At 42.8% G+C, this 27,768-nt stretch overlaps 1 protein-coding gene across 3 annotated transcripts; it reads right to left on the reverse strand.

Annotated features, from left to right (window-relative positions):
* Positions 1 to 85: 85 nt before the first annotated feature.
* Positions 86 to 27,768, reverse strand: DBN1 (drebrin 1). Of its 3 annotated transcripts, none has more exons than XM_053461878.1 (13): positions 27,607 to 27,768; positions 6,978 to 7,033; positions 6,079 to 6,191; positions 5,919 to 5,993; positions 5,667 to 5,810; positions 5,505 to 5,582; positions 5,052 to 5,203; positions 4,629 to 4,689; positions 4,471 to 4,554; positions 4,170 to 4,278; positions 2,050 to 2,690; positions 1,690 to 1,792; positions 86 to 1,143 (listed from the first exon to the last, which is right to left on the reverse strand). In XM_053461878.1, the coding sequence occupies exons 1-13, from the start codon at positions 27,690 to 27,692 to the stop codon at positions 1,055 to 1,057; spliced, it is 1,791 nt and encodes a 596-aa protein (XP_053317853.1). In that variant the 5' UTR covers positions 27,693 to 27,768; the 3' UTR covers positions 86 to 1,054. The 3 variants fall into 3 exon arrangements, with proteins under 3 accessions (XP_053317853.1, XP_053317854.1, XP_053317852.1); XM_053461879.1 differs by having other exon boundaries at positions 4,471 to 4,530; positions 5,664 to 5,810; positions 27,607 to 27,767; XM_053461877.1 differs by having other exon boundaries at positions 5,664 to 5,810; positions 27,607 to 27,767.

Consider the following 27,768-nt stretch of genomic DNA (forward strand, 5'->3'; position numbering starts at 1 on the left):
TACAGAAGATCCACCAGAGGGATTTGTAGCTTCCAACAGCAATGTACTGGAAACAGCAATAAATTAAATAAAAGACCACAGTTACTTCTTGGTTGGATCCAGTCTCCTTTATTTTAAACACGAGCACGGTCTGTACAGTGTTGTGCTTTAAGAACAGTACTTAACATGAAAGGAAAAAAAAAAAAAAGAAAAAAAAAAAAAAAAAAAGAAGCTTTTGTGGCAGGTAAGAAACGGGGGAGGGGGTGCAAGTAGCCACTTGAGTGTGAAACAGAAGAAACCTGTATGTACATAACTTACCTATCACCCCCTCCCCCTCTCATACCTACCAGCAGGAGCTTGTGATCCAAGTACAAGGCATGTCACCCCCACATCCAGGGAATAAATATTAGCGTAGAGCAAATTAATACTGTGGGGGGGAAAGAGTGCTACAGTGGAGAATGTATTCCCCCTCCCCATGGCTTTGCTCAGGGGTATATGGGGTAATTATTGCCATAAAGTTTATAATTTGTATCATCAAAACAAAAACAAACAAAAGCTGCAAGGACAGGTTACAAAGATAAAAACTACAAGAAAACCTCTCTGCATCCCTCAATCTGAGCGCAAAAGGCTATCAGGCATGGGCCTGTGGGGAAAGTTAAAACAGAGGGGAAAATAGAATAATGAAATAAAGCCAGCTAATAACACTAATCCAAACCAGGCGCTTGGGTAACGCTCTACGCACTGATTCATGATTTCAGCTCAGCCTAGAGGAGAATGGCATTTAGAGTATTCCAAACAGAAAGCAGAGAGAGGGAGAGGTCAGCGAAACTGGGTCTAGCCCATTACATTAAACTGGAAGGCAGGGAAGTAAGAAGCTTCCCGTCTCCAGCCCCCACCCTAATTTAAGGTGATGGAACGGTGAGGGGAGAAGACAGGGTCTTACTAACACAGCTCTGGCAGGGGCAGAAGCCTCAGCCAATACTACAATACTTCGCTGTTACACGGCTGTGTCACATATTTGATTCTGCCACCTGTCCTGTACACATGTGTTAAGTGGCTATTATACAGGTTTTTTTTAAGCACTTTCGCCAAAGCCAGCTCCTCCTTCATCATCATCTTCCTCTTCCATCACAGGATCAGAGTCCCAACAAGTAATGTCAATCTCTAAAACAGACACAGGGGTAAAGAAACTGTAAGACAAACGACTACACAAGCTATAAATCACATACATTTAACACTACATTCCTGCGGACACAATTTTCCATTTCATACACATCACTTTTATTTAAGTGGTCCTGTTCCAGGGTTCAACAACAGACTTGTATACGTTGTAAGGCTTTTCACTAAAGAAAGAGCTAGTAAGGGAGTGTTGGTTTCGATTTCTCGACTGCCAACTCTGTCTTTAGTGAATACCCCCCTACTTAACCATTAGGGCAGCCAAAGTCCGGCTAATAATTAGAAAGTCACTCCTTGCCCAGCGATAGATTTATAAATGTTTGCATTCTTTACACATATTATAAAAAAATATTACATAGCTTGAAGCTAGATCTTCTCTTAATGGTTAGGTTAAGCCTAGTCCCAGTTCCATGCATTAATATCCACAGCATAAACCACACAACACTATTCATTTTTGTTGACAACACGGTTTTCAAATGCCAAGTTATGGGTAAGATGTAATAACGCTACTAAGTATGTAGTGCTGATCATTACCTGGAGGCTTGTTGTAGAAGACAGGGGGCGGGGCTTTTGCAGATGTTTCTTCTGACTGAGCAAAATCCTCATCCTGTGATTGGCTGAAATATCCTTCGCTTGCCTGAAAAATAGGAGGCATATTTTACAGTTAATGCTCAAGCAAAGGTTTTAAAAAAAATAAAAAAAATTTAAAGAGGTAGATACTTCATATAGCAAAATGACTTATTTCCCATAATTTTTACATAAGCCTTTTCATCAACTATACTATATATTAATAAATTATTATACTTTATTAACACTGCATTTTCCTTCTTTTTGAGAGAAAAAGATTTCAGAGTGATAAACGTAGTCAATTTCAATTAGTTTTTTGAAGCTCACCTGGGTTCCTTCTCTTTGTGACGTCTCCCCATTGGTCAGAAGAGAGTCTGCGAGATCTGGCTGATGACAAGAAGCTTCCTGTAATGCATGCTGGTAGCTCAGAGTCATCTGATGTGGGCCCTCGATGTGGATAATGCTCTGAGGATCTTCTTCAGCTTCCAAGTCACAGAATGTGGGGGGTGGTTGAGGTAGCTCCTCAAAGTTCAAAAGGTTATCTTCTGGGACAGGGACAGAGGCCTCTGCTTCTTCAAATACCTTTTGCTCTGCACGAACATCACCATGAGAAGCCATTACACTTTCATCTACCCTGGGTGCCTCCTGTCGTTCATCATTCTGCCACAGATCCAGTAGGTTTGATGACTCTTGTGTGGGAGGAGGATGTGGATCTGACATGAGGTCCACTTCTCCCAGCTCCATAACAGATTCCTCCTCATTCCCAGTCAACTGAGGGGCAGCTGGGAACCCTGCATCCTCCTCACGGGATTCCATAAACACATCTTCTGTCAGCCCTTGGGGATTCCATGCACCATCCTGCACAGGACTTTCTGCGCTCAAGTTCTTGTTCCATTCTTCACCCAAACTACTACGACGCTCCTTATCAGGAGAATGAGGAGCCCCAGTCTCAGAGGAACTTCTCATTGCTAATAGAGAAAAAAAAAAAAAAAAAAAAGTATGCTTCTAATACATACAACACGCACAAACTGAGATAATTGACACCAGCTAGCTACAAAATAGCTGCCTGCAAGCATTATAAATTAACTTAAAAGAAGGGTTTAAACTCTCAATATACCGTATTGGCTCGGATATAGGCCGCACCCGAATATAGGCCGCACCCTAAAAGTTAGTTGCTTTTTTAAAGAAAAAAAATTCTTAGTAAAAAAAAAAAAACAAAACACTTACATATTGCTGCCACTCTGCCCCCACGAGATATGCTGCCACTCTGCCCTCCCTAGATATGCTGCCACTCTATCCCCCCCTGAGATATGCACTCTGCCCCCGAGATGTGACCCCCCCCCGAGATATGCTGCCACTCTACCCCCAAGAGGCCCCCCCCCCCTAGACTTACCGGTGCAGACTCCCCGGGGTCTTGCAGGGCCGGCGGGGGACAGCTACGCAGTACGCGTACTCAACTTCCCACGGCGGAAGTGCCAGCACCGGAAGTGCCGGCAAGGAAGATTGTTAGCATACATCGAGCAGACGTTCACCGGCTGCGGCGATGCAAGCGTTAACAACCTCCGCTGCCGGCACGTCTGCACGATGTGCTTTAACAATCTCCCTTGCCGGGACTCCCCCAGTGGGAATTCCTGGCAAGGGAGATTGTTAAAGCACATCGTGCAGATGTGCCGGCAGCGGAGGCTGTTTATGCACATCGCCGCTGCCGGTGAACGTCTGCACGATGCGCTTAGACAATCTCCCGTGCTGGCTCTCCCCCCGTGGGAAGTACCGGCAAGGAAGATTGTGCGCGCAGACGTTCACCGGCAGCGGCGATGCAAGCATAAACAGCCTCCGCTGCCGGCACGTCTGCAAGATGTGCTTTCAAATCTCCCTTGCAGGGACTCCCCCCGTGGGAATTCCCGGCAAGGGAGATTGTTAAAGCACATCGTGCAGACGTGCCGGCAGCGCGATGCGCTTAGACAATCTCCCGTGCAGGCACTCCCCCCGTGGAAAGTGCTGGCAGGGGAGGCTGTCTGAGCGTATCAGAGAGTAGGATGCAGGTCCCCTGCACCGCTGCAGGGGATCTGTATCCTAACCCCGCTGCCCACCCGGGACTGCATGTCCCAGGCGTCGGACGCTAGACCCCGAATATAGACCACACCCCCACTTTAAAGACTTAAAGTGGGGGGAAAAAGCCTATATGCAGCCTATATTCGAGCCAATACGGTAATTATAAAACATAGATGGCGAGGAATAAACAGAATACATTATGGTGTCTGCCAGTTAAAGTACTATGCACTGAAAGATGAACACATAGAAACTTAGAAAAACTACTTGTAAACCAAAACCAGGTAGTAAACATGGGTGTTAAAACGCCAAGGCACACATGCAGCCACTACTTTTGTAACTGGTGCTTTACCTCTTTGGTGTTCTTGGACAGAAGTCTCATTTGTCTCGTCACTCACCTGTACGAGGTGTTAGCAAAGAGGTACTGCACTCTGATCTGGCTCTTTCCTGCTGCTTGAAGAATTCACGTGGGTTCTCTGTCCGCTGAGCGATAATGGCTGCTGCCTCCTGTCAATATTAGGAAGTGTGAAGAGGCGAGAGAGATATTGGAGGGAAAACAAAAAGAAAACTAAATTGTTGGCTCTGACAAAAACATATACCATAAAACCCAACGCTAACAGCCATGCAATATGACATACAACTCCACTGTCACAGATCTTTCTCTGTCAGCTCTTCCTGAGCCCGTGACATCTGTCTCACCTCAACTTCACTCTCCAATCTCTTTTGTTCTGCGCTTTCATCATCTTCCCGCTGATCCACCTGACAGGGTATAAACAAGCAGTTCTATTAACAAGAATAAACCACTGCTGGCAAAGCGCTAGGGAAGGCAAATGCTTGCAATTCCTAGATTCACTCACAAATATGGAATTGTTCTCTCTCTTTTTTGACTCCTCGGCTTCCTCATCTTGCATCTTCTTCCTGTCAGTGAAGAACAATTATAAATTAGTTCTAAGAACCTTGTCCAAGATAAAGTGCAACCAACTACCGGTATAGGATTTGTTGCTAGACATGTGGCCACTTGCAATTACACATAAATACAAACTGAACAAACAGCAGTTTAGATGTCTTATTAGATGGCAGTGTGTGGCAAATAAATAGATGCTTTCAGTAGTTTTGTTGAATGGGATTAGAACACAGGTCATATGTCAAGTTACTATGATGCAGGTGTAGGAAAAAGGAAAAGAAAAAACACATTTTGAGTAAGCCTGATTCAGGAATCCCAAGTGTTCCAATACCTCAACTTAAATACAAGTACTGAACAACAGTGAATGGGAAAATACCTGTGTTCCTCTATCTGCTGTTCTCGCGCCTGATAGCGTTTTTCACGCTCTTCTTGCTCTTTGCGCTCTTGCTCCATACGTTCCTGCTCAAATCGAAGTCTCTCTTCCAGGGCTTTTTGTCTCTCTTCTTGCTTCCTTTCCTCCTCCTCTCTCTGACAGCAGACACAGCAAAGCGAAGGGAGAGCCATAGGAAGTAAAGCACAGTATTCATGAACTGATGAGTGCAAAGTAACTACAGTACACACACACAGAGCACCACTTGTACCAACAGGTGTAACGTGAAACATGCCCAGACCAGAGATGGTACAGATCATTAAACATAGCCTAAGAAAGTTAAATTACACGGATTTACACCTATATTCCAAATCTATATTATTAGTAGCTTTTCTGTTTAGGAATACTGATTTACAGCTGAATTAAGGCCCAAAAGAGTTCTTTATAAGTTTTTTTCACCTTTGCTTGCTCCCAAAATTGTTCTCTGTTGAGGCGTTTCATTTCTACAGCTGCATCTGTCTTTTGGTAATTGGTTCCCTGTATGAGTGAAAATAAGCCAGGTTAGATTTGGAGAAATTCCTTCTGTTTCTACAATGGAAAACAGTGGTTCGATGTTACCACGGAATCGGTGATCCCTTCCTCTCGGACTTGGAGCCGCTGTAACACAGGACTTGCCAGTCTCCCGGAGCCATTGGAAAGGCGCTGACCGATGGCTAAAGGATCTATGTCCTCCACACTGCTGGCATTCACAATGACATCCACGCCCTACACGGGAAAACACCAAAGAGTAAAAGATAAGAGCGAAGGGGCGGAACGGATCACCAGGAATATAAAACCAATGGGTATGTGTCAGGGTTGCAGATATAAACTCACCTGAAAAAAATCTGCAACCTGTGCTACATGGCTAGCGCATGCACACTTCCTAGCATCAGGGACATCTTCTCCCACCTGAAAAGAAGAAAAAGAGTTACAAATTACATAATACTGAAGAGCCATTCAGAATGTCCTTCAATTGAGTAATTTTCTTTCATACCCAGTTTATAAGCACATATCTAGCTAGCATGGCATGGGGTTCCTTCACGCTGCAGAAACCATACATCACTTTCTGGTTCTCAAAATGGCTGGCGAGGTCAGGCAAACCCCCACCTAGAAAACACAAATCAGAAAAAGAGCTATGGCTCAAATAGTCTGAAGGGCAAAACCTAATACATAAACCAAGGCCAGAAAACACCATCGAAAATCAAGGTCTACACAACAGATAACGTGCTTTTAAATATAACGCAGACATAACAGCTGTACACATGGGAACAATTCATTTCAACTATGATAGGGCTAGCGTTCCCAACTGTGGCAAATCGGTACAAGAAAAAGGTAAATCTTCTAATTTAACAAGAAGAGGAACAAAAAGGGCTGTGCAGTCCGTCTACTAAAGGTAACATTTTCATTGTCAGGGACAGAGTCGGTCATATGTTAACAAGTCAGGAGGTTTTTACTGCCATGTAATATCGTGTTCTGAGGTGTCCCAACATGATGAAAAATAAAATTTTTCAATGCCCACTCTTTAGGCGGCATTAAAGGGACACCCCCACAATCACATTCTGTTTAATGGCTAATATAGCTGAGAGGTCCCTTTACATTTTTGGGTTTTCCCTCGCAAACGTACATTTGGTCCTTTCCTCAGCACCAGCTATTTTCTGTGTTCGGCTGAACGCATGCAATACAGGCCAGTCTTCTGATTCCCTTTAACCAACACTTACATTTTTAATTTGGGTTTAAGGTCATCTTTTCGTTACACTCATTATTTAAATGGTTCGCTTGTAAAAACTTTTGGAACGGTCTTTTGGAATTCCATTTGCCACTTTATTATATACAACTACTTCTTAAGAAAAATAGTCACACAAGTATAGATTTGAAAGAGGTTTATTAACTCACCTCCTGATGCGGACAACGTGAGGGTATCTGTGCCGTCCTCATATGTATAGAGAGCCCTGTAAAGAGATAAAACTATGAGTTCCAAAACCTGCCTAACAAAAAACATATAAAGATGTTTTTTCCCCTATTTTGCGATTTGTCACCTATCTGTAGTTACGAAATAGATTAGGTCAAAAGGGGACAAGTCCCTCTGTGTGTAACAGTTTGGATAGCTTAATGCATCTTCCGCACTTAAAATCAGCGCCAATTTAGTTAACGTAAATGAAGTGACCTACAGCTGGTGTGATTGCAGAGTAGCCCACAACGTCTCTCAGAACACTATCATCAGCACACTCAAGATGTAAAAAGGCCTATAAAAAAGGTCAACATTACAAACCAAGCAGAACTTTACTAATTAATAGTTATTAAGTGATCTACTCACAAAGCTGGAAGACACTTGGCCTTTCAGCTGTGGAACCTCTGTGATGCTCAACGAGTCTCCTGTATGAAGGAGCATCATAGCAACTGTGGTCAGGGACCAGATTGTACGCAACCACAAGAAGAGATGTACCTAGTGAGGTCATCTTCCAAGTCATCAGCAGTAAGGAATAGCTGGCATTTCCTAAATATCAAGTCTCCTGAATTGTGCTCAAAAATCCATGGACAAGATTAGCAGATTTATCGTTATATATTTTGCATTCTCTCTAACGATCCAAACAGATGGGAGGACAGAGTTGGCTGAACATTAAATTTATCTGTAATGATGGATTGTATTATGGGTTTCTGAATACCAAATGTTAGATAATTGAAGGGTTCTGTACACGTGCCGATTCTTTGTGGAATGCTGTGCAGCAAAAACAAAACAAAAAAACAAAAAAACTTTTATATGTAGAGTACAGCAGCGTCTTGCACCACTAAGAAGCAGGAAAATAAAAAGGCGTGCAAGCCCAATGATAAATTACAAGCCCATCGAAATAAGTGATAAAGGTTAACACAAGGCTGCATTTAATCAAGGCAGAACAGGAGCCATTCTAGGGCAAAGTGACACATAAGGATGCAACAGCAGGAACTATTGGTTTGTTACTGCACAGATTTGCTTTAAATTTAAAAAAATAACACTCCTGGTCGCCAATCCATTATCAAATCATACAGAATGCTGCATTAGATATACATCCAGCGGATGTATTACAGGAAAATAGATCTAAAGATCTAAAGAAAGATTTGCATATCCATAGAATTAAAGAATGAATTCTCATTTATACATCTACGCATATACAAACTGGTTTCCTGGATATTATAACAGCTATTATAATAAGCGACCATGAGGATATAATGGTACATGCTCTAGTTTTGCTCCGGTGGGAAATTAACAAAATGCATTTATAAATAAACAGAACGCCTTAACTTCCATTTAGTAAGCAAAAATGGTTAAAATATAAAGTAAAAAAAATAAAATACAAAAAATAGACCCCCAGTGATCTCACCATGACATCCTAAGTATTGTCTGGTTACAAGATTACAAATGACAATTATACATCACCAGCAGATCCCACAGCTCTGTTACACATGCTGGTACAAAGGAATGGAAGGGCCCTGCAGGCTTACAATCTAGTCGGTGGTTGAAGGGGAAGTGAAACAATAGGAGAGGACTGCATGTATAGGGATGAGTTGATTGCATCAAGGATGATCTGTTGACATTGTTGGTCATTCAGATGGCTTGATTAGGATGCTGGTGAAAAAGTTGGGTGTTCCCTCACGTAAAAGGAAGAAAGTCTGACGGAACAGGGAAGGGAATTCCAGAAAGGTGTACAGCACAGATGAAATTCTGAATAAGGGAGTGCGAAGATGGAATGGCGGTAGAAGAGAGACACAGGTCATAAGAGGAACAAAAGGGCGGTTAGAAGTGTTTTTGAATTTAATTCTGAAGGGTTTGGGAAGCCAACGGAGTGATTGGCACATTGGAGCAGCAGATGAGATAAAGATTAGTCTAGCTACAGTGCTGAAAATGGATTGAAGCGGTGAAAGGTGGGAGACATGTTAGTAGAGAGTTGCCATAATCCAGGCGGGATATCACAAGAGACTGTTAATAAATTGGTTGTTTGTGTTAGGAATCAACAAATCAAGGAAATGTTTTTCAGGTGATGTAATTCCAAAAAGATAGTCAGTAAATTAGAAGAGCAGGTGAAAGGTCAGGAAAGGAAATGTAGATTAAGATGTCATCCTTGTACAGGCGGTATTGGAAGCCAAATGAAGATACCAGTTCTCCAAGGAAAGAGGTGTAGATGATGAGGAACAGAGGCCCAATAACTGAGCTCTGAGGGACACCAACACACACATTTTATATAATATAATATATATATAATCTGTGTAGGCTATGAGGGAGCATTTTGCTCCCGTATAAAAATTTACATTTAAAGAAATATATATATAAGAAAATAAAGTGTGGAGGGTATTACTCGATAAACATGGTATCAAAAGAAAGCCCTGTCTTAAATATATATCATGTGGGTATACCAATCATAAAAAAGGGGAATCAAATATCTAGAAAAAATCTCAAAAAAGGCTGAGTTAATAGGGTGAGGAAACCACCTAGTCGCCAAAGAGTTAAAGTCACCCGATGGCACCTTGTAGATATTTCAATTAAGAAAGATCTCGGCAGTCTTCCGATGGTCTACTGAGACAAGCCAGTCACTTACAATCAGGAAACAGGTGTCACACCGGCCTACACTGGGAATTCGTTAACGTGAGGCAAATTAGTCCAATCAAATAGATTAGCCGCTAAATTAGCAGTCTGGGACTTTCATGGTCCCAGTTTATCTGGATAGGCACTTAAATTCAGGAAGTGCCTCCAACATAATTGCATATGCTCTACATGCACATAGATATATTTTTCTTTCACCAAACCAAGTGAAGCAGGTCCCTGACCAGCAATATTTACATAGAGGCATCAATTATTGTAACAGACAGATGTACATTTATTGATCGCTAGCTCTGTTGACAAGGGAATGCCACGGCATACGGTTATCAAAGTGCAATCCACGGCAAATCACGCCTGTGGTGCCCCTCGCTGTAATGCTTAATGGAACATTTAGGCGGCGGGCTCTGCCTCTGCAGTGTGAAAAACGTATTATGCAGATGGTGTCTGTGAAACGGCCTTATCCGTACTGCTACCCGAGGGCAATCGCCGATTAGGCGGGTCACCCGACCCCACATCACCACTCACAGTATACCGCCATAAACATGCGGCGAGATATGGGGGGCTGCTGCGCACACACAGCAGGGGAAGACGCCGGTTTGAGGGTGGCAGATTTACTGGATCTATTCCATGGTGCTAATTGTATGCTGCACACAATGGCTTCTAACTACTGCAGTGAGAGATCCATAAACTGCAGAGAGAACTAAGAGGGGGAGGGCAGACGAGGGAACAGGGGAGACCATGACAGGAGAGAGGGAAGGGAGACCGTTTATGGGGGATGCAATTCTGGCAAGGCCCAGCCTAGCTCATCCCCCATCCTTTCAAATACACGCCAAGAGCAGACCCCGTAGCTCAGCTCCAAAACAGGAGAACCGGGAGGTGTTGCCATGGCAGCAGACTGAAGAAATGCATGGTAGAATAGATTCAGGAAGCTCTGGGGTAAACACGGGAAACTACCAAGCAACACACATCCCTTAATCTAGTGTCATGTATGTATGTATGTATGTATGTATGTATGTATGTATGTATATATATATATATATATATATATATATATAAATATAATCACTTTCAAAAAGATGGTCAGCACTCTAGGTCTTTAAATTGACAATTTCATTTTATTCAAAGTCAAGGCGACGTTTCAGTCATTACTGACTTTCATCAGGACATGTATATGTATATATATATATATATATATATATATATATATATATATATATATATATATATATATATATATATATATATATATATATATATATAGGGCTGAAACAACGAATCGATAAAATCGATAATCGATAACGGAAATCGTTGTCGACGATTTCCGTTATCGATTAATCGAGTGATCGATTCGTCGTTGGAGCGCTCGGCTCCTTTTACCTACCTCCGCCAGCGTTCCCCGCTTCTGCTACACAGCTCTGCAGTCTCCGCCTTCTTCAAGCTACGTGACCACGGATGTGACGCGCTTCAACTATCAAGATTTCAATAAAGTTTTCAATTTGAAGGATGGAAGTGGAACGAGTCCGTAGCGGAGGTAAGTATTCTTTATGTCTATTGTCTATGTGCGAGACTGGGTGCACGGCAGAGTGTGAGTGAGTGAGTGAGTGAGTTGGGTGGGTGTACGGCAGAGTGTGGGTGGGGGTGCACGGCACAGTGGGGGTGGGGGTGGGGGTAGGGGATGCAGGGCAGGGTGGGAGACTGGGTGCTGGGCAGGGTGGGAGACTGGGTGCAGAGCAGAGTGGGGGTGGGGATGCAGGGCAGGGTGTGAGACTGGGTGCAGGGCAGAGTGGGGGTGGGGATGCAGGGCAGGGTGGGAGACTGGGTGCAGAGCAGGGTGTGAGACTGGGTGCAGGGCAGAGTGGGGATGCAGGGCAGGGCAGAGTGGGGATGCAGGGCAGGGTGGGAGACTGGGTGCAGGGCAGGGTGGGGATGCAGGGCAGGGTGGGAGACTGGGTGCAGGGCAGAGTGGGGGTGGGGATGCAGGGTGGGAGACTGGGTGCAGGGCAGAGTGGGGGTGGGGATGCAGGGCAGGGTGGGAGACTGGGTGCAGGGCAGAGTGGGGGTGGGGATGCAGGGCAGGGTGGGGGTGGGGGGGCAGGGCAAGTGGGGGTGGGGGGGCAAAATATTGTTTTTTTACTACATCATAACGAAATAAGAATGTTAATGTAAATTTTAAGTTGTTTTTTAACATCCATTTCATTAAATTATTGTAAATAAACAAAAAATTTGCATATTGTTTTTTTATCCGATTAATCGAAAAAATAATCGGCCAACTAATCGATTATTAAAATAATCGTTAGTTGCAGCCCTATATATATATATATATATATATTATAAAATCATTCTACAAAGCAACACATCCCGAGTTTAAAGGTGCATTTCTAATCAGGGACATGACCACAAAGCAAGAAAGGGCTAATCTCTCTGCCTAACAAACAAAACTTAAAAAAAAAAAAAAAAAAAAAAGTTTACTTTTTATATTCCCACGGGCGGAATATTACTTGCTTTGCACCCAGTGTGTCTAACCTTGTGGACACGAGATTTCAAGTGAGTACAACAGGAGAGATTAATCACTTCTTCCTCCCCTGCCAGCGCGTCTGAAACTTCAGATTATCAGTCCTTTAAAAGCCAGAAACATCAACAACAATGTTACCAGATCTATCTAGTTGTTTCAACAAAGGGGGCGATTTATGGAAAATCAGGGTAGATTTAGTTTAAAAATTTGCTTCATGGAAGGAGGGATTGCAGGCAGTTTTTGGCTGAGCTGCCATCATCTGGCCAGTTTCCTGAAATTTTCAAACAGCGTTTGTCACTATGGACGTATATATAAGAATCAGACCATAAATTGAGGCTTGCTCGCTGGAGAGAAGCATATCCATCAGCTCGCACTCTATAACAAAGACCAGGTGGAACAAACGTCTCTGTATGGGTTGGTATCTGCTGACAAACAAACAGAGGCCTTCTCTCTCATTCATACATGTTCCTGGTAGGCAGAAGGTGCTATTCAGTCAAACATGTTGCTATGGCTTTAAAGTCCATTCATAAGAAGATCTTTATTCTCTCCCCCACAAAGCAACCCCCCCCCCCAAATCCGCTCTAGTGAGTAGTAATGCTTTATTCTGAACATCCCCACTTGGCCAACCCCAATCACTTTCTAAGAGGGTTTCCTAAGGCTCTTATAGCTTATATCAACCATTCATGATGCGGCCCCATCTGCAGCAGGTACCATCTTAAGTGAACTGTTACAATTAATAATGCATTCTGAGACTCATTCATAGGGATGATGAACCGATTTATTCCCAGAAGGCTCCTGTGAATGGATACCGGCAAACATTGAAATTGCAGAACATGAACAAAGAACATTTTTCCTCTCTCTTTTACAACTGACTCACTCTTTGCGATCGTATTGATGATTAATTATGGGGTAGAGCGTTGCTTATTATGCAGATGCTTCCTTAACCCTTTGAAGAAAGTTCACAGTCTAATGGTGTTACATCCATATTTTGTTCTCTTGTTTCAATTTGTAGCGCAGGGGCCCAATACAGCTGCCAGGGGGGGGATGCTAATTGCTGATCACATGTGGTTGGCAGTGAAAGGGTTAATAGGAAAAAAGCCGTGCGCTTCACTTGCCATGTGACTCATTCCAATGCCCACTTACTGTTCATCTGTTGTTGCGTATCCCAGAGATTTCTTAAGCATCTAAATTAATTAGCAGCAGATTTGTTTAAACAGAGAATCTGGAATGGGATTATTATTTACCCCGGTGCTCAACTCTGGCCAACATACCAGAAAACCCGACCTGTAGTGTTAGCTAGTCTTAGATTTATTGGATTGTTTTAGTTATAGAAATGTGACAGCAGACGAGGACCTGGATGTTTTTTTTTTTTTTTTTTTTTTTTAACTCTCATCTAAACTCTCATCTAAGGTCTAACTCAATATAAAGGTCGACTGCTGATGACTTTCTAGAGAGCACGGGGTGGAAAAGCTCCAGCTGATGATTAACTACACCGCACATGACTTACAGCTAGCACTCGGTTCTGTCTCCAAAATGCGAGTTTAGTTAGGATGGGCAGATTGCTACTGCTAAAAAACAGGGCTAGGTGACCCCCAGACACATGCTCAGTGAAGCGCTCTATTCAGTAAACACGGCCCTTTATCATGCCACCTAAGCTCTTTATAATCATTTAAACGAAACCGTTCCATTTTAACATGAAATCTAACAGAAGCTCAAATGACTATGGAAGAATGGACACCAGATACTTTATTATGTGACCATGCTTTTTAATATCCTAGAGGACTGCGCAATAATCCAGGATTATGCGCACGTTGGGTAACTGAAAAGCAGGACTATCGGATATCTGGTTTCTTTTAGGGGAACTGCCTTAATCCAATGACCAGCAGAGAAGGAGGTGTTATTTGCCGCAGGCAGATAGACTGTTCCCCACATTAGGCAGCAAGAAGTGTTTTTCTAACGTGTGGGAATCACAGGATGCCGAGCCAAGCAGCATCTCTTCGTTGCCATGGCAAAGCCGTGTCTGCTGGTCTGGCCCACTTACAGACTCTTAACATGGATGGCACACCGCCTCATCCCTTTCATCCACTCCTTTGCATGATAATGAGGGGATGGGAGGCACCTCCTCCCGAAAATTACAGACCAGCAACAGCAGCTGGGAGAAGGGAAGGAATATATCGGGAGTCTAGCACTTGCCTGACAGGGTATCTACCAGTCTATCTGCAGATGGAACAGCTTTAGAGCGTCATCAAACACACGACAATTCATGAAAGCCTGAGAATCTCAGGAAGAGGGGAGTAGAAGACTCCATCAGAGCGTCGGTGAAGTCACATCCTGAGTGCAAAGAGAAATCTTATATGACAAAGCGAACCAATTCTTTAAAGAAAAAGCATATTATCAGGGTCTGATGCTAACACACTGCAACTGATAAGTGAAAAGCGTAATGATTTGGCATTCAACGCTAATGAATGTTCTTTGTAAATGGTCTGGGATTTAAGATCTATGCAAGACAGAAATATAAATTCATGTACTATTCCACCCAGAGTACCCACTACCATACTGCGTGACCGATTACTCCAACCTCCACAGCAGGGCTTTACATTCACTAACCACTATGAGGTAAAATAGACCCCCTGGGATTACATATAGGTGGAATATTATGACAGCGACACACCGATGCACTCGGCATTACTGAGGCAGAATCACACCGACCACTTCACAAAACACACACCACTCCCAGCCAAATTATACAGTTTATTAGTTTACTTCTCTTACGGTCAGGCTCTGGAGCGCTATCATTCATATAGCGAGTTTACGTGATCCTTAAGTGACGATGCTTAGTATTAACGGGAAAATATTACTCTCCTATCAATACCCATGGCTTGCAAACCCAGTAGGGAGCTCCTGTTACAGGACTGGTGCCACATATGAGAAATCCAATTATGAAGCCAGTTTCTGGCCCTGTAAGAGAATTTAGTTATACTACAGCACCAATTCCTACACTAATGCTACATTCTGTTCGAGACAGCCAATGGTACTTGGAATAAAGAATGCATGGCTGGTAACCGTTTAGCTCTTAGCACCAACAACAACATCTGATTGTGGAAAGATCAACTTCCTGACCCCTGCAAATCACACCCGTCAACTACAACCAACTGCACCAAGGTCTACGTCCGTCATAGCCATTGTTTCTCACCATGCAGGTAGGGTACACGATTGTCTAGAACCTCCATGTGACATCATCAAGCTAAGTATTAATATCCTCCAGCTACACAAAGGAGGGGAGAGTAGGGGGCAGGAAACCTGTACTTCAACCAGACTCCCAGATCTGGGACCAGTCAGAGCGGAAGCTTCCTAGGGAAATAAAAAGACATCTGTGATAAACGACAGCAGGAACCGGAGACACAGCTGGGAACTTCCGACTCCCACTACCCGCTGTACAGGTTAGAGGAAGAGAGACGCTAACAAATTCTACATATCCGAACATATGGATTTAAATCAAACCAAGATGCACAGTAACTCGACTGCCATTTGCCTTGCTCAACACAGTATTTAAAGAGCTTTATTCAGCTCTCCACAAGACAGGGTGTATTCCGCAGTCACTCCATGCACAGAAAGGAAGCCAAGAAGTGCACAACATGCCAGGGCTACTGTACAAACAAGTCAAGATCACCCTACAGCAACAGATCACTAGAAATAACCAGATTTGGGGTACATACACCCAGCACATTTATCATCGCTTTGAAACCACAGTGAACTTCTTCCCCGCACCAGTGAAAAGGTCACAAAATCAAAAAGGCATGCTTTAACAATGAAGACGGTATAAAGATATTCTAGTCTTCTAAATGTTGAGCCATCACCACGGAAAGCAATAAAATGTTCCTGCCGAGGAGTGATTTGCTATAATTTGAAAAGGCAGAAGTCACAAGATTTGGCGCATATTTTGCCTCAAAAGAGTAAGCTAACAGACACCCCCCTTATTTGTGGTATCGTAACCATATGTATAATAGCTAATAATGCCATATATATTACATATGTTGAAAGCACCATTTTAGGCTTTGCGCCTATTGAGCATATAGTTAACCCCCTTGTATTATGTAGGGTCACCCCTGGCGAGATTCTTCAGCAAGAATTTAACTATACATTCTACAGTAATTCCTGTGAAGTGGGGTTGGTGCTTTGTAATGTATAGAAGCCAGCGAGTGCAAATTACAATTCCCCTGCAAACCCTTCTGCCAATTCTTTCTTTAGTGAATAACCTCTTGTGGACACAAATGCCTAAACAGCAATTCCAAATTAAAAGTGTAGAACTTTTCCATTCGATATACCTATAATCCTCAGAGGGCAACAAAAACAAAAAAACATTTCCCCTTTAATTAAAGTTTATACATGAGCTCTAGTTGTTCCGAGGGGGGCGGCAAAGCAGGGTGGCAGAAGAGGAGAAGTGTGTGTGTGTGTGTGTGTGTAATATATATTATACATAAATATATATATATATATATACATAAATATATATATAAATATATTATATATCTCCTCTCCTGAGGGACTAAAAACTAAGTGCATTGTGTGCAGGTCTGCGTAACAGCAGAGGAGTTGGGATATATTTATCACAAAGGGCCCCTTGAGAGCATTATAAAAAGTGTATTAATACACGGAATAATTACATTTATTAGAGTGGGATAGGAAGAGAAACATTTCTCTACATATAAAAACGCTGCTTCCGTCGCATCCTTTGTTACTCTTGCATTTATATTGCTAATGGGAGCTGTAATGCACAGCCCACACTGGCACTCCGTCAAAAGCAGAGAAATGTTGCAGGGGCAGCACTCCTATTGTGAGCCGGAGTGGGAATAGTCCATACTGTCAGCACCAAACCAGCCAGAGGAAAGGTGGGGATGAGGGAAGCTTACTCAGCTTCAGCCCCGCTATACTGAGCCCTTCACGTATGTTCTGGACACAGTATCACGAGACATACTGTATTTGCTCGAATATAAGACAAGGTTTTTTCAGAGCAAATGACACTCCTCTTATATTCAAGGTCGTCTTATATTTTGAACTCAAATAGAAGTCTGACTGCAGGGGCCAAGGATCCTCCTCTCTGGCAGCCAGTGGACATCTGGACGATGAACGAAGACCACCTCCACTGCTGCCCGGCACTTCGATAACGGAGCACCAGCGTGACACGACCTTCCGGGCAGCAGCAGAGGTTGTCAATGCGCGTTGTGCAGATGTCCACAGACTGCCCCCACTAGACACCAGGGAGTCTGAAGCACGGGGGGGGGGGGGGGGGGCAAGTCTGGGGTCAGATGTGCATAACAGGGGGGGCAAGTTGGCAAATAAAAGGAAATAAAAAGAAGTGCATTTTACTGTACTAGCTTTAGAGAGTCGAAGCACCTTCAAACACTCCAAAGTAACAAAAGCTAAGAATGTTAAAAGGGGAGAAGCAAGACAACTGCTGAACATCTGAGCCTTTTCCCTGGCCAGGAACCAACATACCAGATGCTAGATATTAAAAAACACCCATTTATTCCCAGTCTGGGGCTAGGTGGGGCTAACAAAACCTAAAGTGAGCCCATCATATACACAGCCTGAGCGGTGAGCGCAGGCATCAGATGGGCCAATAACTCATTCAACTGGAGAGGATTATGAAAAATATGTATTGAATAGACTCCCCCACCCCAGAGGGAAAGGGATAGTTCAGCTTAGAGTATAGTTTTTTTTATGTAGGTGCAGATAATTGGGAAGTAAATGTTTTGTTCATTTTCTATGGCGTACAAATAATTCAGTGACTCATGCAGCAGTTAATTAGGAAAGAGGAAAATAGGCACATCTGTTTCTGCCGAATGTGCTGAGAAAATGAGCTTTTAGAGCAGAATACACTGGTAATTCTACATGACTTGATGAAATCCTGGTGACTTCGAAGAACGTTAGATGAGTAGCTCCTTTTGTATTTCCCGATATTGCGCACCTTACTACCCATCTTTCCGAAGCAGCCCCCCTACCTGCGCATGTTCTCGGCAAGACAAAAAATATATATATTATATATATATATATATATATATATATATATATATATATATATATATATATATATATATATATATATTATATATATATGACTTCATGTACTCAGGGTTTACCATGTTAGCTGATCTGTTCCAACAAGAATTTCGGACTAGCTATTTCTGCCACAGATTTCAGCTTCTCTGATACAAAACAGCCATTTAATTCTGAACGAAATACCTCCAAAACAATTCTATTAACAGACAAACAAAACACATGCCACGGGTAGTTTTAAGAAATGATTTTAGACATATTTTAAAACTGTGCTGATAACATTTGGCCTTTAAATTGGGTGACAATCAGTTAATCTGGTCATTTTCTCTGGTTAGATATTAGGTCCTACGGCATTTACGGTTTTATTTTCCAAAGTAAGAAAGAAATGCAACAAGTTACTTATTAACGAACATTAATTAAGACGCGCATTTACTAGATGGGCATCTCTTGTGAGCCTTAATAAGAGGCTTTATTATTTTTTTTTCTTTCATAAACACTTTCTATTTTTTCACCAGTTCATCTACTTTAAACGACTGCAAAGGATAAGGTCCTCGTCTTTCAGATCTATCAGCTATAGCGTCCAGAAATATGAAGCCACTGCTCTAGTAAACGGAAGATTACAAAGTAAATATATCATAAAGATTTGAAATGGCGCTGTCAACCATGAGTGAGCATGCAGCCAAATGTTTACTGAAAACCTAGCAGAGCCTAGAAAATAAAGTACATTAAACGTTCTCGAATTTATTTGCAATGGCTTGAAGCGTGGAGGGAGCTGCAGCTTCTTCTAAAAAATTCCCTTTTCAGCTTCAACAATTTTAATCTGCATTCACTTCATTAGCGGGGCTGCATGGGGCACAACATTTTCTCTTTAGAAATTGAAATGACTCATGGTTTTTTTTGGGGGGGGGTTGCCATTTTTGCACAAATGAAAAAAAACTAGTCAAAGTGCCTTCTTACAGGGACCGTAAACCGGCCCATTAAGTAATATACGTATTGCTTACTTAAATCCATGACACACCATTACAAGGAGGTTTCTATAGTAAACTGTACTTCAAAACGCAAGATTAAGTAAAGTGTCGGAGCGTTTTATAAAAAAATAAATTAAAATTGTAATATGAAATGAAATAAAAATTCAAAAACCCCAGGAACTGAGCCTTTAAGCTTCTTTTAGTTTAATCAATCAGTTACCTTAGCAGCGGACATTTCCAGCAAAGCACAAGGGAATTACTGTGACAACCTATATATTCTGCCATGAATAAAACTAACTTAACACACAAAGGCATTCTAACCCTCTACAAAGTGGTAAAAAAGGTTTTGTAAATGTTCAATCGTGCCATAAGAAGTGGTCCCTTTCAGATGTCATGGTAAAAATATAAAAGATAAGTATGACTTTTTTACCCCATGACAGTGCAAGTAACAGAATATCCCAACTAGCGATTTAAAAAAAATAAAAATGAAGCTTTGTTGATACTGTTCATTTAGTCAGCGATTTGTGACATGGATGGTTTCCTGCTGGCAATTGTCTTACACGTGTACAAAAACTGTGTTACTTTCTATGCCGTTATGGAGAAATGGATCAATCCAGAGATACTGACGACCAGCAGAGGAATACCACTGGTGTTACAGACCCTCATCACTCTTCTGGTGTTAAGTGTAAATACAAATAAAATAAAAATGAAGCTGGAAACTCCTATAGCACCACCTTAACTTCCAAATTGAGAATACACAATGGCTACTATTTTCTCTTGCGCTAGGCTTCTCAATTCCATGAGACAATTGGAAGTAGTCTCCTCATTAAACATGCCTGCACCCCATCACAAGCACATGGATACTACACTTATTCCTTTTCTCCAAAAGGTCATTACTTGTAGGTTGCTCACACCAATATTAATACCACTTTCTTCTTGTACGCTACAAAGAACTGTGTCGCAACAAACTTCACTCAAATGCCAAGTTTACGGAACCAAAACTGCTTTTCGTAGCGTAACCATATGCAGATCAACAGAAAGTTTACCAAAATACTGTCTCAAAGCAATTGTATTCCACATTCCTCTGATTACAAGGTACCTGAGGCTAATGTCATGAATGAGAAGTCCACTCCAGCCTACTCATGTCAGGGATTAGGAATGAATCTATTTGTTCTTCACTTCCCATTCCCCCTCGGGACATGGAATGGTCCAGCAACATCACTGCTACTCGCTCTGAGCATTGGAACTTTGTTCTCTTGATTATTTAAACCCTGGTGATGTTTATAGCAACACATGTCTATGTAGAACATCCAGAGACCTACTTGTAAATCAAACGTATGTTTCCTAGCTAAATATTTCAAACCAACATGACTGAGCTGTTAGTTGCGGTATATACATTAAGCATACCTACACAACTTGTTTTACGAAACTAAGAACAGCATTATAGGGTTGCGTGACATTTAGCACTAATTAAGCTACGTGCAACACAAACACCTAAACGAGGACATCAAGAAAATATGGATTAATGGGTATCGGACACATTAGTAATGTCTGATGTGCATCCTAGAATGGACCATATTAATGAGAAGCTGTTCTAAAGCAATCCAATGGCTCCCATGGTTCCATAAATTCTTTGAACACAGTTCAATCTAAATAATTGTATGTCCACTAGAAAAAATAAAAAGGAAATGCTACATTAAATCATAAAAAGTGGTAAAGTGTCATTTAACCCTTTCAGCAGAAGAACTATGAATATAAGCAAATAGGAGAGGCTATGATAGAAACAATGCAGGTTATGTTGATTGGATTAATCCATTAGTCGCTATGGTAAGTAAACCACTTTGCACTAGCCACACACACAGTATATAAATAAATTACAGACATATATAAAAAAAACATGACCCGATCAGTACTATATACCTACTTTTGGCTGACATATATACATACATACATATATATATATATATATATATATATATATATATATATATATATAGATATATATATATATCTATATCTACACACACACACACGATATTTGAACCACATAAACTGGAGGTTACGGTTTTTCCTGCTCCAAACTCAATCTTGACAATCTTAAAGCAATTTAAATCATAGGATATCATTCAGAAGACTGAGTAAAATGTTCCTCTCTTCAAACGTGTTTCACTCGTCGCTGGGCTTCATCTGGTATGGTGTATAATGCCCTGAATACCCAGAAATGGCAAAAGCAAAACAACGTGCTCATGTGATAAGTGTTTCAGGGGCAGAGGCTTAAATATAAAGCAAGGATGTTGTACTTTACTAAGAAGGTGGCAGATAAATCGGTCCTTGGTGATTTCATTTAAAGTCCAAGTCTCTACATGGGGGGGGGGGGTGTGAGGACAGAAACGTTCTTATCTGTCGCCAAACTCTACGTTTATTTACAGGTCCATGTTAATCTTCTCCTCTTTCAGTTTCTAGAAGATGTCTACACCAGGGAAAAACTGTTCTATGTGTTGTAAACATAGCCTCTCCTGGCGGTGAAGACAGCCCACTCCTCAGATCTAAAACACACTATGGTATATTTCCAGTTTTTATAAAACATATTCCTTTAAGGCAAAAAGTACAGCTTCCGCCTCCCCATGATACTTTTCTTTCAATATTACTTTGTGCTCAACAGCGGGAGGTTAATCGCACAAACAATGGCAAAGCATGTTAGAAAGGAACAAGGAGAAATTCCAAACCGAGAAGCCAAATGAAAAAATATAAATATGCATTTGACACAACAATTGGGAATTAGTACATAATGTACATATCTCTCCATGGATTAAGAAGCTATTTCTTCTATATTTAGGAACTGTACCTTTAAGAGGAGAGCAAAGAACATGGGCAATGTGAAAGAACTTCCACAAAACCACCCAGCTGAGAGATCATAAAAAGGTACAGTATGTACCAGCCTACTAAATCACAGACTTCAGGGTACAGAATAGAGAAAACGTGATGTTCAACAACAGTTTCTCTTTCTTTGCTTAAAATGGAGAGCCCCGAAAGCCCTCACCATCTTACTATCTAGCATCGCCATGAAACCAGAATGTCAGACGTCTCACCACACCCTAACCAAGTTCTAAGAACCAGGATGACTCTTGTCCAGCGTTTCCATTGCCACAAACAGGACAGGTTAAGAGTCATCGTCTTATGGTGTGTCCACAACAGCACCCTTACCAGAGGAGCCGGCCTGTTCAATGCATCGGGAGCCCTTTCCATCCTTGTTAGCTCTGATCCAACCCCATGGTATCTCTGCCTCCCAACAATAACATAGAAGTTCGAGTAACTTAGGGAATGTTTGCCACTTACCTCCAGCTCATATATACCCAGATTGGAGTGTTAAAGAGGAATCTCAGGAAGTACTTTTAGGAAGAAAGTGAACTTCCAGAGAGCCCTCTCCTGTTAGAACCAATACGTATTACTTAATGTACACTGAATAACCATGTTAGTGATACTCAAGGTACAAAAAGAAAAAACACACACATTATCTTCAGATTATTTAATTTGTTAAATGGCAAAAGAGGTGGCCATATTTTGTGATGCTGAAACATACCACCACCGTTTTGGTGCACAAAAGCACAGCCACACATCATCCCTTTTCCTCCCTATACTTCTCTTAGCCGGCATGATTGAAGCCTTTTTTGTACTTGTACCAGACTGACACCTGTCTATTTCACAGTACCAAAGAATGGTTGGAGGAGTGCTGTAAATGATTTGGATAAATAGCCTTGGCAGATGGTGCATCCAAGGCCTTTTTGGAATGTAGATGGTTCAGTGGAGGTGCTAAGCAGATGTTCAATGGGCTTTAGATGTGCTAATTACAACAGAAGACACAAAGAACCCTTTAATAATTGAAGTAGTATACCTCTTTCACAGATTTGCAGTCTCATCTAATCATCAGAGCCTCCAGGCTGAAATGTAGTGAAATGCAGAGGGTACAGAAGCTGATAAAAGGAGAAGTCCTTTGGAGCCCTATTTCCCTTTAAGCATTTAATATTGTGTGATATACAATGATCCAGTGCAATTCTGAGAAGTTTGCGTTCATATCGTCCCAATTCCCCTTTTATCTGTAAGCAGGGAGGTAACCATTGAAGATACTTATTCATAATTAGGGTGACAATCCCCACGATGAGCTGGTGGTTTATGGCAATGCTTACGATGTCTTAATCTAAGTCCTTTATCGGAGTCCTACTGGGAGGTTAAGAGTGGTTGAATTGATCACTACAAGCCAGCGTGGTAAGGACTTGGCGTGTCTATTGGGATTAGAGACCTAGAATACATAGATGAAGCAAATAAACAATTACCAAAAAAAATGGTAAAATATATTTTTTTAAATGCAACTATAGAGCAACAAAAAAATAAAAAAATTCCCTTTAGGATATTCCACTTCAGGAAAGTTTGTTAATGTTTTCTGTACCACAATCATGCAGCTTTGCTTTCTACAATCAGGATTTTTTTTTTTTTTGTTAGCTCTTCGGTCATCCAGAGTTGACTAAGACAATCTCACCCCCAAGACCAGAACGAGTTAAGCCTCTGCAACAAGAGGCAAGAAACCAAGCCAACTTCTTTTTGCGGTTGGTTGTTTGGTTCTGCTTACTTTGTAAACACCAGAATCCGATTCGAGATTGTGCAATAGTTGCTGTAATAATACATGCTTATTATATTTTACAAACTAAAACAAGTAGGACAATATAGTATTATAAATGGAAAACTCTGTCATGAAAGAGGAATGCCCGCCCAAATATTTACCACTAGTATCAGGTAAAAATGAATTCTCAAAAATACTGTGCCATTTAACAAAAATGAAAGAAAATAAAGAAAAATAGTCCCAACCACCGATTAATGAAAGTCTATTAATGACTGGACAAGCAGGACTTCATTAACATTGCCATAAAGAATCAGTTTGGGGTGGTGTCAGAGTATGGGCAGTCCTCCAGGTCACATGACTGTTTACAATGGCAGCCTCCAGGTCTGCAGAAAAGGGGGGGAGGGGTAAAAAATTATCTAAAAAAATTAAAACCAGATTTTCATTGCTAATCCACATTTTATGGTCAAATAAAAAAAAAAATCTAGGCTATTGAGGGGTGCAATAAAATATTTTATTACAAGTAAAAAATATATATCTTCACAAACACGAGCAATCCTTAAAGTGACACGATGGGTTATCTTTATAAATGTCCCTTGTGGGTAAAAATGGCACTACATCTTGGCCTTAACAGGATGAAATGATCCACAGAAAGTTGACAATATTCAAACCCAAACCAAAACAAGAAACAAACCCAAATCAAGTGATACTTCCCAAATTCCTTTGGAACTGAACCAGAAAGCTGATGTCCCAAGAAAAGACAGCAAGGCGAGAGGCATCTATATGACAAGTGTGGTCTAAATGTAGCCTGCAACCTTAGATTTGGGTGTATTTCAAAATGATTCGCTACATATAGGTTCCACATTAGCGTTACGTATGTTTTGTAGAATTATACAATGGAATGTAACATGAAAACAAATGCTCTTATATTGCGCCAATACTTTCTAAATGGATTTAACATTTGGTTGGTAAACATAAGAAAATAGGGAAAATGTCTCTTTAATTACGCTACACATTATTGAATCTGGATGTGCTTTGTGAATGTACAGTGTCTTACAGTTCACAGTGTTTTTATTAGCCATGTTAAGGCGAGAAGACAGGTGTTAAGATTTACAAACACGCAAAGAAAATCACATATTGATTAATATGCATGTTACAAAATAAATCGGAGACTTAGTGGGGGGGGGGCAGAAAAACAGAAATGGGAAGAGTTTCAAGTTTTAATGCCAATGGAGGAGGGGCAGGGTGGAGGATACAGACACTGGCAAGAGGGAGAGGGTGCCGGGATGGAGGACACCAACAACTGGCAAGTGGGGGGGGGGCAGGATACCAGACCTTGGCAAGGGGGCGACGAAGGATGTACAACATCAGCCACTTCTAATGGGGATGGGGGGTGGCAAGATTGCATGAAGCGGGGCAGGATACCAGCAAATGGCTGGGGAGGGGCAAAAATAAGGATAGCAGCCACTGGTAAAAAGGGGTGAAGATGATGGACACCAGCAGCTGGCAAGAAGGGGTTGCAGTGGGAGAATGGAGGACACCAATCACTGGTTAAGGATGTTGGTGCAATTGAGGAAACCAACGATTAACAAGAGGGGGGAGCAGGATACCAGCCCCTGGCAAGGGGTGATGAAGGATTGAGAACATCAGCCACTGGCGAGGGGAAAGGGGGTGGCAAGAAGGAGGACACCAACCATTGGTGCATAGGAGCCACTGGCATAAAGAGGGGCAGGATACCAACAAATGGCTAGAGGGAGGGCAGCAAAATGCAGGATACTAGCAATGGCAAGAAGGGGAGTAGGGTGGTACAATGGCAAGAAGGGGGTGTGATGGCAGAGAGCAGCAACTGGCAAGAAGGATGGCAGGATGGAGGACACCAGCCACTGGCGAAGGACCCCAGCTACTGGCAGGGGGGAAAGATGGATGGACACCGGCCACTGGCAGGGGGAATGGATGGAGAACACCAGCCACTGGCAGGGGGAATGGATGGAGAACACCAGCCACTGGCAGGGGGAACGGATGGAGAACACCAGCCACTGGCAGGGGGAACGGATGGAGAACACCAGCCACTGGCAGGGGGAACGGATGGAGAACACCAGCCACTGGCAGGGGGAACGGATGGAGAACACCAGCCACTGGCAGGGGGAATGGATGGAGAACACCAGCCACTGGCAGGGGGAATGGATGGAGAACACCAGCCACTGGCAGGGGGAATGGATGGAGAACACCAGCCACTGGCAGGGGGAATGGATGGAGAACACCAGCCACTGGCAAGGTGGACAGCAGGATTCAAGCCATTGACAATGGTGGGGCAGATGAAGGACACCAGTCGTTGATGCAGAGGTGGAGAACATGAGGGATGTAGAGCGAATTAGAGGGTAACCACAACCAAACTGGGACATGTCAGGAAGAGGAACTGAATATAACAAAGCAATGAAATACATTTAAACACCATACAGATACATGTATTTTAGAAGACTCCTATACCACCATAATATCCTGCAGGGCTGTATAATAGTTAAACAGGACATAAGTAGAGCATCCCTTAATTTGGACTGGAAACAAAGGCGAGGAGGGCCATGCTCAAATAAACTGAAAAGAAAGAAATGGACTCAGACAAAGAATGGGGGAATGATGAGGTAATACACAGCGCTAGCGAGCCAAGAACACAATTCACAGGACAAAGCTGTCCAAAGGGCTCTGGTAACTGGAGCTGCATCATCCTCCAGTCCAACACCCACAGATTCCTTGCCAGGAAGAAAAAAAGACTGTCTGGCTTCCTACATACCATAGGTGTGTGCAATATGTATACACTATATACACATACATGCACACAGACACCCCAGAAATGTGTTAACCCTATAACTACCCAATCCTTCTGCGGTCAGTGCAATCCTGAGAAGTGATCTCAACCATTTTTTTCACATGCTGTAATCATTTGTCTGATCTCACCCCGGCGGACCCCCCCTCCCCCAAACACTCCTAGATTGTGCTCGGACCCACCCATATGTAAGTCCTTAATATCTCCCCCAGGTCTCCTCCCACCCGAAACCCCCCATAACAGCTCAGATAACAGCCACAAAATACAGAGAAATGATCCCACCCGGTGACCCCCCCCCTCCTCACCAGCAATGAGCTGCACGCCAGACACAAAGAAGTAGATCTGACAAAGCAGCCCCCCCAACGCCCCTCTGTATCCAGATCAGCATCCTTCCCAGCCCGACCCTGTCCGTCACCCGCCTGCCAACAGAGCCCCAGATAAACGGATCTGCAAATCACAGCGAACGCTGAATTATCTGTCTAACGCAAGCAGCGATCGGTAACACGGAGGGCAGGCAGCCCGGGCATGTCCTTCAGCCCCTCTATCTGATGGATCACTAGCTGTGATCTTCCACCAACCAGATCGCGTCTGCTTCTAACGCGCAGCTATCTCCATCGCAGCACAGCCTCCGAATCTGCCCCGGCTCAGCATCCTGATACCCCGCTATAGCGCGCCACACCCCTGCAATCATGTGCCCGGCAGTATCAGCATCCAGACACGGGCAAGCTTTCCCGCACGCTGCATCCCGTCCTGCACCTGCCCCCAATAATGCTGCAGACTAGCGGCCCATCCCACCTCCCCGCACGTACATTACACACTGCGCCCCAATACCTCCAATGGCCCCGTTACTTAAATGGCAGCGGTGCCCGAGCATCACCTGCACTAAACCCCCACAATGCCGCCCCGGCAGCAGCCTGCACCACAAGGGCATGCGCGCCCCGTTACTGCCCCGTACCCCAGCCTTCCCGCCAGCCCCACTCACCAGTCTGTGGCGCTCTGCTCCTCGATAACATCGTGATAGGCAGCCAGCAGCTCCAGGCGGTGAGTTTTAAAGGTAACGGAGGCCATGCCGGCTGCAGGCTGACTTGTGTGCCGGGGGATGGAGAGACGAGGCAGCGGACTGAGGGAGGGAAGGAGGGATGAG

Source organism: Spea bombifrons, chromosome 4 (genome assembly GCF_027358695.1).
Source record: "Spea bombifrons isolate aSpeBom1 chromosome 4, aSpeBom1.2.pri, whole genome shotgun sequence".
In the NCBI taxonomy this organism is placed as follows: Eukaryota; Metazoa; Chordata; class Amphibia; order Anura; family Pelobatidae; genus Spea; species Spea bombifrons.